Source organism: Choloepus didactylus, chromosome 11 (genome assembly GCF_015220235.1).
Source record: "Choloepus didactylus isolate mChoDid1 chromosome 11, mChoDid1.pri, whole genome shotgun sequence".
NCBI classification, from domain to species: Eukaryota; Metazoa; Chordata; class Mammalia; order Pilosa; family Megalonychidae; genus Choloepus; species Choloepus didactylus.
The window spans coordinates 90,217,042-90,229,079 of record NC_051317.1 but is presented as its reverse complement, the minus strand read 5'-3'; the positions used below and the strand labels follow the sequence as shown (position 1 = coordinate 90,229,079).

The window sequence follows — 12,038 nt, the reverse complement described above, 5'->3', positions numbered from 1 at the left end:
CATGTCAATTTGTTCAAATGGTGACAGTATTTTTAGTGCCAGGAGAAGTTCTCCTTCTTTATGGAAAAATATGCTTTATTGCATTTTCAGACATAGGACATCATAGTGTAAGAATGTTGGTTTAGTAGATCATAATCACCATTTTGTTCTAGGTTACTCAAAGACTGGCAAAGTGACTAAAATAAATAAACTTACTTACTTCTCTGTGGTTCAGTTTTCTCACTTTTAAAGTAGGGCTACTTGCCCCAATTCCTTCCCTTATAGGGATAATTTAGCTCTTTTTTTAAAATTAGGGAAAAATTAATTCTAAGAATTAAAGTAATTATGAATAAAAATGTCAGGTTTTCCATCATAGGACTGTAAGCCTATTTCCAGTCATTCTTCATTCCAGACATTAAACCACATAAAAATAATGAAAAAAATTTAAAAGCCAGTCTTTATTGCACATATACAATATATTTGACAAACTCACAGTTAAATGAATCACCTTAATTACATGTTGGACATGCATTGCTCTTTCAGACTATTGGAAGTCAGTATCAGTAAATTCTTTATTTATTCAAGTGATTAATCTTGAAATTCTGAAAGGGTTACTATACCTGTCCCCAAAGTGTCTGATGGTGGAGGTTAGTCTGAATTTTTTTTTCTTTTTTTTTGTATTAACTATTATGTTTCTTGCAATAATAAAAGATATTTCACTAAAGCTATTATTATTTCTGTACAAAAAGGTTACTCAGCTTTCTTGGTGATAGAAGGGGACATAAATAGAGATAATTGGAAACCAATCCCAAATATACCCTGCTAGATTAGTTCCCAGAGAATACAGTTAATCTTTAATGCATATAATTTGCCTAAGAATAAGTAGCAAGTGACTAAATATGTTAGCAATAGATACTATCTATCCAAATTATATTATTTTGTAGTTTGACTATTTTTGAATGGAGGGAAAATCCTCAGTCTTTACAATAAAAATAAGTATAAAAATGACATTGTAAAATTGGAACCCAAAATCCTAAACCAAGGACTGTGAAACTAATAGTGCACTGCTGCTAAGTGCTGGATAGCTTAGTTCTTGAATAAGGTTTAGTTTGTTACATGGAAAACATCAATAAATAAGTCCATTATTTTTAGGCTTTCTATAAACACCAACAATTTTTATAATGCAACATTATAAAACATCAAAGCACATTTTAAGATAAGTTTAAGTAATCGTTATTTTAATCATCTAGGTTTTATATGATTGTTCAACTGTATTAAGGTATGAAAATTCCTAAAATGGAAAGAAAAAATAGCAAAGAAAGCAGAAAACAATAAATCCAATGACCCAGTTCACTGAATAAATATAGATGATCACCATATCCATGTCAAACCACCATCCACGGCTATCATCCTCAAAGTACAGATAATCCATCCTATGTGCACCATGTGGAAACTGCCTTCTTGTAACTGGAGCTGCACGTCTGTGGAAACCTAAAAGATATATGAACATATTACTTTAAAGCTTGCTAAATTCAGACAAGTGCTCAGAAAGGAGGCCCCAGTATGAACACAGGTACATTAACAGCATATACTTTGATTTCACTGAGTTGCGTACTGTATTCCTAACAGTTTTTTCAGTGAAACAACTATCAGAGTTCTCTTTTAGTTAAAGATTTTAAGGGCTGGGACAGTAAATTTAGTAAAGAGCATTGGATATGGTAGTCTCCTAGGAGACTTACTCTTAACACTATAAGAATAGATTAATAATCATGAAGGCTAAATCTGACTGGTTTTCCTACATTAAGAACAAAACAAAACAAAACAACAACAAAATAACCAAACTACTAGAGAAATTCAGGTGTGAAATCAGAGTGAGATAGAGCTGTGGATAAAATCTCCACGAAGATACCAGGTTTAGAAAGAATATAAAGAACTACCAGGATTCCAGAATCAAAATCAGATATGTCTGCCTCTTCATAAATTCCATTTAGTAAAAAATTTACCTCAGGATTTCTCATATCCCAGAAAACAAGGCCATGACTTTTTTCCCCATCACAGACTAGGTTTCAAATTTATATTCACTGTCCAAGACCATTAAATATGTTCCATTATTATGAAGGTTCTTTCAGAGACAAAAAAACTGTCAACAGTTTCCCTCATTCATTTTTTCAGTGCTTAGTTTTTGGTGGGTACTCAATATATGCTTGTTTGATGGATGGATGAATGCCTGCTTATAAGGATATATTTTATAGCATCTTTTAGAATGAATAATTAGCATATTTTAGGGAGAATGTTCTAAATCAAGCCTCTCAAATGTATTTTCAAGCATGAATTTGATTGTTATATTCAATATATTTGATAGTTTTGGAAAAAAATATTCTTTAATGGGTAATTCAGAGAGCCCTGAAATCAGTATTTAAAAGGAGCTTTGTCTTATCCTTCAGGTATGATGGGGCAGATATAACATTAAAGAACAGTGTTTTACTGCTCCATGTTCTTAGCATACATAAGAAGTTTGTTATGTCAAAAGTTGATTGATAGAAGAGTGATAATATCAACGTAGCAATGTAAACCATCCACTGGAAAAGGCACCTCTTAGAAATAACTAACAAAAGGACAAATTCCTGTTGCTTGGACCTCTGGAGAACAATAGTGACTGGAGAGGGACTCCATATATGCTGAATTGAAGAAAAAAAAAACACCCTCAAAATTCCACCAGTCCGGACCCATCGCCCTCACTCAGTCCCATGCAGCTTAAGGGTCACTTGGAGGGAGCATGCCTCAGGTACCTCCTGCCACAGATGCAGACCAGAGAGCCACTCAGAACAGCAAGTTAGAACCCACACATATCCAGACACAGGGATGTGACTGCAGAGACCCAGTGTGGAACACAAGCAGCTGACTAATATGTGCATACAAAAAGGCTGCCAGGTGATAAAAGAGATCATGTCAGAACTGCTGGAAAGACATGCATACACTCAGCCCAGTCTCTGATTGTTGGATAACCTAAACAAAAAAATGGACCATTTTGGATTGACCCAGTCTGACTCCTGGAGGTGGGTACCCTAACAGGGAAGTAACCAGAGGCAGAGAAACCACAGAAAAAGAAACCGGGGAAACTGAACTTCTGTAAGGCAGGATGAGTTGCAGAACTGGAAGGTGTAATAAGAAGGCACTGAGTAAGCGAGAGAAGTTAACTTCTAGGAGCTTGGGAGAAAATTCTGCACAAAAAGAACAGATCAAGATTCCCAGAGAAGGAAAAGAGGAAAGGAAGCCTTTTCTTGGAAGTGAAACAACTGCACATAATAGGGCAACCTTTCAAGTTCCAGGGCAAGAATCAGGTGCAGAAGATCTGAGAAAATCTGAAGTTAATTACGGGCTACTCTAAAGGTCCAGTATAAGTTGGACCAGGTGACAAAGAAGAGCCTTAACACATAGCCCATCTAAAATAAAACCCAAGGCAAGAGGGAGAAACTGACATTCAGGTTTAGCACATCAAAATAATCAGATTCCTACACATCAGCAAAAAATTATAAGCAATAATAAGAAACAGGAAGATGTGGCTAAGTCAAGGGAACAAATTAAATTTTCAGAGGAGACAAAGACTTTGGAACAGCTAATCAAAGTAGTTCAAACAAATCTCCTTAATTCAAGGACATGAAGGAAAATACAGCTAGAAATAAACTAATGGTGGATATAGAGTTAAAAGATATTAAGAAGACAACAATGTGAGTGAAGACCTGCCCTACAAGAATTGCTAAAGGGAGTCCTTCAGGTTGAAAGGAAAAAAAAAACAGGAGAGAGTGGCTTGGAGCACTGTGAAGAAGTGAAGACTTTTAGTAAAGGTAACTAAATGGGTAAATGCAAAACTCAATAGTACTGTATCCTTAATATATAACTCTATTCTTTAATTCCTGTGAGAGCTAGAATACAGTTGAATAATAAAGTCATATTTCCTGATAAGGCAATATGGGACAAAATAGGCAATGAGGGACAAAAATAACATAAGGGGAAACAGAGGGGTATGGGAGCAGAAGATGTGTATGCTACTGAAGTTGGTATCTTTTCAAATTAGTAGCATACAGACATATATTGTGTAATACAAACCCTAGGGTAACCACAAAGAAAGTATTTTAAAATGGAATTGTATTTCCATATACAGAGGTGGAAATGAGAAAGGAGTCAGTCAAATACATCTCAAAAGATCAATTACACAGAAAAGGAGGCTGCAAAAAAGGAAAAGAAAGGCAAAAAATATATGACATGTAAAAACCAAAGGACAAAATGGCTGAAGCAAGCACTGCTTTTACAAATGTAACACTAAATGTTAATGGATTAACCTTCTAATCAAAAGACACAGATTGGCAGAATGGGGGAAAAAAGCATGATCCAACTATATGTTTACGAGAGACTCACCTTAGATTCCAAGACAAAGATAAGTTGAAAGTGAAAGGATAGAGAAAGATAATTCATGCAAAAAGTAACCAAAAGAGAGATGGGGTACCTATACTAATATTAGACAAAATTGACTTTAAGACAAAAGCTGTTACAAAAGACAAAGGAGGATACTAAGTATTAATAAAAGGGACAAGGAGCATTGTGGGAAGATGGCAGAGTTGTGAGCTCCAGAACTCAGTTCTTCCACAAAAACTATTAAACAGGCAGAACTGTCTGAAACAACTATTTTGAAAGTACAGAGGCTGGAAGAACAGCGTACAGCACCCAAGGAAGAGCAAGAGAAAGAGGCTGATAAATTATGGTAAAGAGCAGTAAATTGCTCTTTCCATGCAGTAGCTACTGACACCTATCCCCCATTCTTGTGGCAGGCTGCTGAGGGGTCCAGCCCCTGGCTAGCATGCAGGTGACAGAAAGGGAAATAGAAATTCTGTTCCCCAAGAACAAGGGTTGGCACATCTGATCACTGCCCATGGATTCTGATTAGCAACATTGGATTACTGGGGGCCCAGATCTGAGGGCAGGCATTGTTTCAACCCACTAGCACAAAGGTAGTTGCAGCCACTGTTTCAACCATCCATAGACAGGGGCTGTGGTGGGGGTGGAGACTTAAAGAAGCTGTGTTTCCTCATGGTTGCGAGGGACAGCTGAAGGGCTGCATTTGCTGGTCAGGCCAGGAAAGCCCAGCTTTGGGGAGCTATCAGAGAAGCTCTTGGTGCCCTTGCTGATCTCTAGTGAGGGGCACATTGCAACACTACAGCCAGTCTGTACCCCCTTCATGGGTCCCTGGACATATTTTGACTTGGGAATGTCTTCTCCAGCATGCCTCCCCTCCCCACCTCCCTTCCCCTACCACAAATTTACCCTTCAGGCAAAAGCAGCTCCACTTAAAACAACTGGGAGAGGGAGGTCTGTACTGGTTTGAATCTATTATGTCCCCCACAAAAGCCATGTTCTTTAATGCAATCTTGTGGGGGCAGACTTACTAGTTTTTTGATTAGGGTGAGATGTTTGATTAGGTTGTTTCCATGGAGATATGACTCCGTCCATTGTGTTTGGGTCTTAAATAGATCACTGGAGTCCTTTAAGAGAAAACACATAGAGAAGGAGATCAGGGAGAAGCTGAGTGAGACATTTTAGAGAGAAGCTAAGATATGTAATCTAGAGTTTGCCCCTGGGAGAAGCTAAGAGCTGACAAAGACCCAGATGTTTGGAGATGCTAAGAGATGAAGCCCAGAGTTTGCCCTGGAGAAGCTGAGAGGACTCCCAGATGTTTAGAGAGAAATGGCCCAAGAGAACCAAGCAGATTGCTGAGAGAAGCTAAGAGACATTTTGGAGAAAGCCCAAACTTTTGTAAATGGGAATGCCAAAACTACTAACAAGCAAAAGCCCAGGAAAAGACAGAGGCCCAGAAAGAAAGGAAAAACCCTGCACAGTGCATTTTCCTTTGGCAAGCCTTCCTGATAGGAGGGCTGAAGCACAAGAAGGTCTTTTCTTATCACCAGCTGCTTACAAAATCAAGAAACAGACATCCCAGGGAATAAATCCCAGAGTTAACATTAAAAAACATTGAAATGTACAGTGTGCAACAAACAAGGAATAGGAAATGATGGCCCATTCAAAGGAAAAGGACAAAAATCTAGAAAACACCAACAAAGACTAGAATGTGGACACAAACAAAGCCTTAAAAAATGATCTTAAAAATGCTCAAGGAGATGACAGAAAATGCAGAAAAAGAACTAAAGAATATCTGGAAAACAATGAATGAGGACTATAAGAGTCTTAGTAAAGAGACAGAAGTTAAATAAAAAAAAAAGAGCCAAATGGAAACCACTGGAGATGACAACTAAAATGAACTGAACTGAAATGAACCATAACTGAAATGAAAAATTCTCAGGGGGGTTTCAAAAACAGATTGGAGCTGGCAGATGAAGGAATCAGTGAATTTGAAGACAAGACACTTGAAATGAATCAGGCTGAGGAGCAGAAAGAGAAAAGAATTATTGAAAGTGAAAATAGTCTAAGAAATCTCTGGAACACCATCAAGTGCACCAATATATGCATATGGGAATCCCAGGAGAAGAAAGAGATAAAGAGGCAGAAGGAATAGTCAAAGAAATAATGACAGAGAACTTCCCAAACTTAGCAAAAGACATAAATATGTACATCCAAGAAGTTCAGAGAACATGAAATAGGATAAACATGAAGAAAAATACACCCCATCATATATTGATCACACTACTGAATGCAAAGGACAAGGACAGAGTTCTGAAAGCTGCAAGAGAAAAGCAACATTTTATGTACAAGGTAGTTCCAATTAGATTGAGTTCAGATTTCTCATCAGAATCCATGGAGGCAACTAGGCAGTGGGCTGAAATACTTTAAGTGCTGACAGAAAACAATTTTCAGCCAAGAATTTTATATCTGGCCAGTCCTTCTTTCAAAAATGAGAGAGATTAAGACATTCTCAGATAAGCAAAAGCTGCAGAAGTACATCCTTACTAGACCTGCCCTAGAAGCAATGCTAAAGGGAGTTTTTCAAACTGATAGTAAAGTACACTAGACAATGGTTCATAGCAGCATGAAGAAATAAAGACCTGCAGTAAAGGTAACCATTTGGGTGATTATAAATACCAGTATTACTGTAGTGTATTGCTTGCTTTATAATGCCACTTCTTCTTAGAGGTGCTAAAATACAAATGCATAAAAAATAATGATATATCTTTGTTTCTGGACTTAAAATGTACACAAATATAGGCGGTAACAGGTATATAAAAAAGGTGCTGGGAAGAGGGATATAGGAAAAGGATATGTACACACTGTTAAAGTTAAGTTCATATTAAACAAAAAATGATTGTTATATATATTTAGGATGTTAATGTTAATCTCATCATAACCACAAGGAAAATAGATGAAAAATATATCCAGATAGAAATGAGAAGGCACTCAATATGATAGAACATAAAAAATCAAATAAATATAAAAGTAGGCATTAATGGAAGTAAGGGACAAAAAAGGTAAAAAAAAAAATAACAAAATGGAAGAAGAAAGACCTGTATTCTCAGAAGTGACTTTAAATGTAAATGGTTAAACTCTCCAGAAAAAGGCAGAGATTGGCAGAAGGGATAAAAAGGCATGACCCTACTATATGCTGTCTGCAAGAGACTCACCTTATCTTCAAATATACAAATAGGTTGAGGGTGAAAGGATGGAAAAAATATATACCATGCAAGTAGTAACCAAAAGAGAGCTGGGGTGGTTATACTTATTGATAAAATAGACTTTAAGTCAAAACAATTACAAGGGGAAAAGACTGTCACTGTAAATTGATAAAGAGGTAATTCAACAGGAAGACGTAACAATTATACTTGCAACTAACAGCACAGCCTCAAAATATATGGAGAAAATACTGACAGATTTGAAGAGAGAAGCTGATGGTTTTACATTAATGAGACTTTAATACACCACTCTCAATAATGGTCAGAAGATCAGTAAGGAAATACAAGACTTGAATGATACTCTAAACCAACTAGAATTAACAGGCATATATAGAACACTTCATCCAACAAAAATGGAATACTCATTCTTCATGAATGTACATAGATCATTCTCCAGGATACACCATATGTTGTGTCACAAAACAAGTCTCTATAAATTAAAAAATACTGAAATCATACAATGTATTTTCTCTGAATATACAGGAATGAAGCTAGAAAACAATAACAGAGGAGAAAATGGAAAATTTGCAAATATGTAGAAGTTAAACAACATACTCTTAAACAATGGGTTAAAGAGGAAATGAGATGCAAAATTAGGAAATATCATGAGGTAAATGAAAATGAAAACACAACACACAAAAAATGGGATGCAGCAAAGGCAGTGCTAAGAGGGAAATTTATAGATCTAAAGTCCTTCATTAAAAAAAGGAAAGACTTCAAAACAGAGACCTAATGTCAAAACTAGAAGAACTTGAAAAAGAAGAGCAAATTAAACCCAAAGTGAGCAGAAGGAAGAAAATAACAAAGATTAGAGCAGAGATAAATGAAGTGAAAAAAAATCAATAGAATAAACAAAACAAAAGTTGGTTCTTTGAAAATATCAACAAAATTGACAAGCTGTTAGCTAGACTGACAAAGAAAAAAAGAGAGGATATAAATATAAAAAATCAGAAATGATAAGGGGTATATTAACACTAAGTCCACTATAATAAAAAGGATTATAAGAGGAAACTAGAAAGAACTGTACACCAAGTTAGATAACCTAGATGAAATGGACAAATTCTTAGAAACACACAAACTACATTTACTCAAGAAGAAACAGAAGATCTCGGCAAATAAATTGCCAGTAAAGAGATTGAATCAGTCATTAACAACCTCCCAAGAAAAGAAAAGCCTAGGACCAGATGGCTTCACAAGGTAATGCTACCAAAATTTCCAAGAAGACTTAACTCAATTCTGCTCAAGCTCTTCCAAAAAACTGAAAAAGACGGAACACTCACTAATTCATTCTATAGGGTCAACATCACCCTCATACCAAGCCAGATCAAGATACTATAAGAAAAGTAAAGAACAATACCTCTTATGAACATAGATGCAAAATCCCAACAAATTACTAGGAAAACAAAATCAACACCATATTAAAGGAATTATACATCATGATCAAGAGGGATTGATCCCTAGTATGTGAAGGTGGTTCAAATGAGAAATACATCTCAATGAAATTGCATTTAAAAAAGTGGTGCTGGGAGAACTGGAAATCCATATGCAAAAGAATGAAGGGGTCCCCTATCTCCACTATATACAAAAATTAACTCAAAATGGATCACAGGCTTAAAGAAAAGAACCAAGACTATCAAACTTCTAAAAAAACACAGGGACACATCTTCAGGATCTTGTGTTATGCAATGCTTCTTTAGATTTTACATCCAAAACACAAGGAACAACAACAAAAATAGATAAATGGGATCTCATCAAAATTAAAAACTGCTGTGTTTCAAAGGACTTTAACATGACATTGAATGACAACCTACTCAATGGGAGAAATTATTTGGAAACATACCCAATAAGGGTTTAATATCCAGTATAAAGAAACCCCACAACTCAAGAATAAGAAGACAAATGACCCATTTGGGTTGCTTCCATCTTTTGGCAATTGTAAATAATGCCTCCATGAACATCAGTGTGCAAATATCTCAGTCCCTACTTTCATTCCTTTGGATATATACTTAGAAGTGGGATTGCCAGGTCATGTGGTAATTCTACACTTAAACATCTGAGAAAGTTCCAAACTGTCTTCAATGGTGGCTGCCCAATTTATACTTCTACCAGCAAGAGATGGGTGTTCCTATTTCTCCTCATCCTCTCCAAACTTATGGTTTTCTTTTTTTTTTTTTTTTAATAGTAGCCATTCTAGTGGGTGTGAAATGATATCTCACTGTGGTTTTGATTTGCATTTCCCCAATAGCTAGTGCAGTTGAGCATCTTTTCATATGCATTTTAGCCATCAGTATTTCCTCTTTGGAGAAAAATCCATTCAAGACTTTTGCTTGAGTTGTAAAGAGTTTCTATTTTGGTTAATTATAAAGTTTTGATAATGGATGGTGGTGAGGTAGAACAATTTTTAATGCAATTTTATTGAGATACATTCACACACCATACAATACATCCAAAGTATACAATCAGTGGCTCACAGTATCATCATATAGTTGAGTACGGATTGCCACAATCAATTTTAGAACATTTTCATTACTTCAAAATAAAGAAAAACATAAAAATTAAAAAGAATACCCCAAACATCCCATACCCCTAATCCTCCCCTATTTATTTACATTATTTTTCATTTTTATTTTATTACTCACCTACCCATATACTGGATAAAGGGAGTATCAGTCACAGTGTTTTCACAATCACATGTTCACATGATAAAAGCTATATAGTTATACAATCATCAAGAATCACTTCTACTGGATTACAGTTCAACAGATTCAGGTATTTTCTTCTAGCTATTCTAATACACTAGAAACTAAGAATGACCTCTCAACTCTATTGGAAATCTCTTAACCACTGAAACTCTATTTTGTTTCCTTTCTTTTTCCCCTTTTGGTCAAGAATGCAGTCTCAATCCCACAATGCCAGGGCCAGGCTCATTCCTAGGAGTCATGTCCCATGTTGCCAGGAAGGCTTACACCCCTGGGAGTCACATTCCATGTAGTGGGGAGGATAGTGAGTTTATTTGCAGAGTTGGCTGAGAGAGAGAGGCCACATCTGAGCAACAAATGAGGCTCTATGGGGGTGACTCATGCATAATTATAAGTAGGCTTAGCTTCTTGTAACACAGCATTTTGAATGTAATTAACAGCACTGATTTGTATCCATGAATGTGGTTAAAAGGGGATATTTTATGTTGTATATGTTACTAGTAGAAACATTAAAAACCAACATAGAGAGGAGATGGAAGAAGATGGCAGCATAGAGAGGAAAGGAAGTTAGTCCTCCTGGAGCAACTAATAAACAACCAGGAACAACTAGTAAATGATCTAGAATAACTGCTTGGGGACAACCATGACTCTCCACACATAGGGCATCAACCTGGATTGGGAGGAATGCCTCAGATTGCAGTGTGGAATCTGAGTAGAAACTCCAGACCCAAGCTGGAAGCCCCTTCCCCCCATGGCAGCCTGAACTACAAAGCCTCGCTGCGATAGAGAGTAGCACTCTCTGAACAAGCGAATATACCTCAGTCCAGCTCCAACTGGGTTTTAATTGACAAATGTGGGCTGCTCAATGCAAGCTACAAATCCCCAACAAGCACAGAGAGGTTTTTAGTGATGATTGACCTTGAAGAGCCAGGGGACTTCTCTGTCCAGGAAGGGGGAGCCCAGAGGACTGGCTGCTATCTGTGGCCGAATGGTGAAACTGGGGGCCATGAACTGGTCCTGAAAGGGGGCTTTCTGTACCTTTTTCTCTCTCAACCTGACACGCTCAGTGGAGAAAGCCTCAGCCATTTTCAGTTCCCAGCGCTCTGACCCAGACAAGGGTGGCAATAGCAGAGTCAGAGAGACAAAGAAACTATTTAAATGCAGATGATAGCTCTCTGGGGGGGGGGTATCTTCCCTAAGAGGAAGACGGTGGTACCCAGCTCTACTACCTGCCTTCCATTTAGAACCAGAACCAAGAGCCTGGGGGAAAACAGCCAAAACAGAAACTAATCAGGCCACATCTCCTTACACCCTGAGTCAGGAGCTACAAGCTGGCAGGTGCCACCTGCTAGGCCGGTTAGGAAAAGCACAGCCGCTTGAGGCCTCACAGGGTGTGTCAATCTTCTAAGAAACACCCTCAGGGAAACCTGATACTGAATATTGCCCCCTTCTGGGACCTGAGCCCATTCTGGTCTGGAAAAACCTGATTGGGGTAACCAAGGAAACGAGATACCTAGACAACAGAAAACTACAACCTACACTAAGAAAAACAAAGATATGTCCCAGTAAATGGGACAAACTTACACTTCAACTGAGATACAGGAATTGAAACAATTAATGCTAAATCAATTCAAAAAGTTTAGGGAAGATATGGCAAAAGAGATGAAGCATATAATGGAAACACTGG

General features: G+C 37.2%; 1 protein-coding gene across 10 annotated transcripts in view; it reads right to left on the bottom strand.

Annotated features, from left to right (window-relative positions):
- Positions 1-615: 615 nt before the first annotated feature.
- The window catches only part of RNF180 (ring finger protein 180), a 298,146-nt gene continuing 286,723 nt past the window's right edge, over positions 616-12,038 (bottom strand). For 9 of the 10 annotated variants that reach the window (XM_037799402.1, XM_037799401.1, XM_037799403.1 and 6 more), the window contains one exon: positions 616-1,470. In XM_037799402.1, coding sequence (XP_037655330.1) covers positions 1,271-1,470 — 200 coding nt within the window. In that variant the 3' untranslated portion in view covers positions 616-1,270. Of the gene's footprint in view, positions 1,471-5,420; positions 5,517-12,038 lie in introns of all 10 variants that reach the window. The other variant, XR_005210988.1, reaches the window with a different exon arrangement.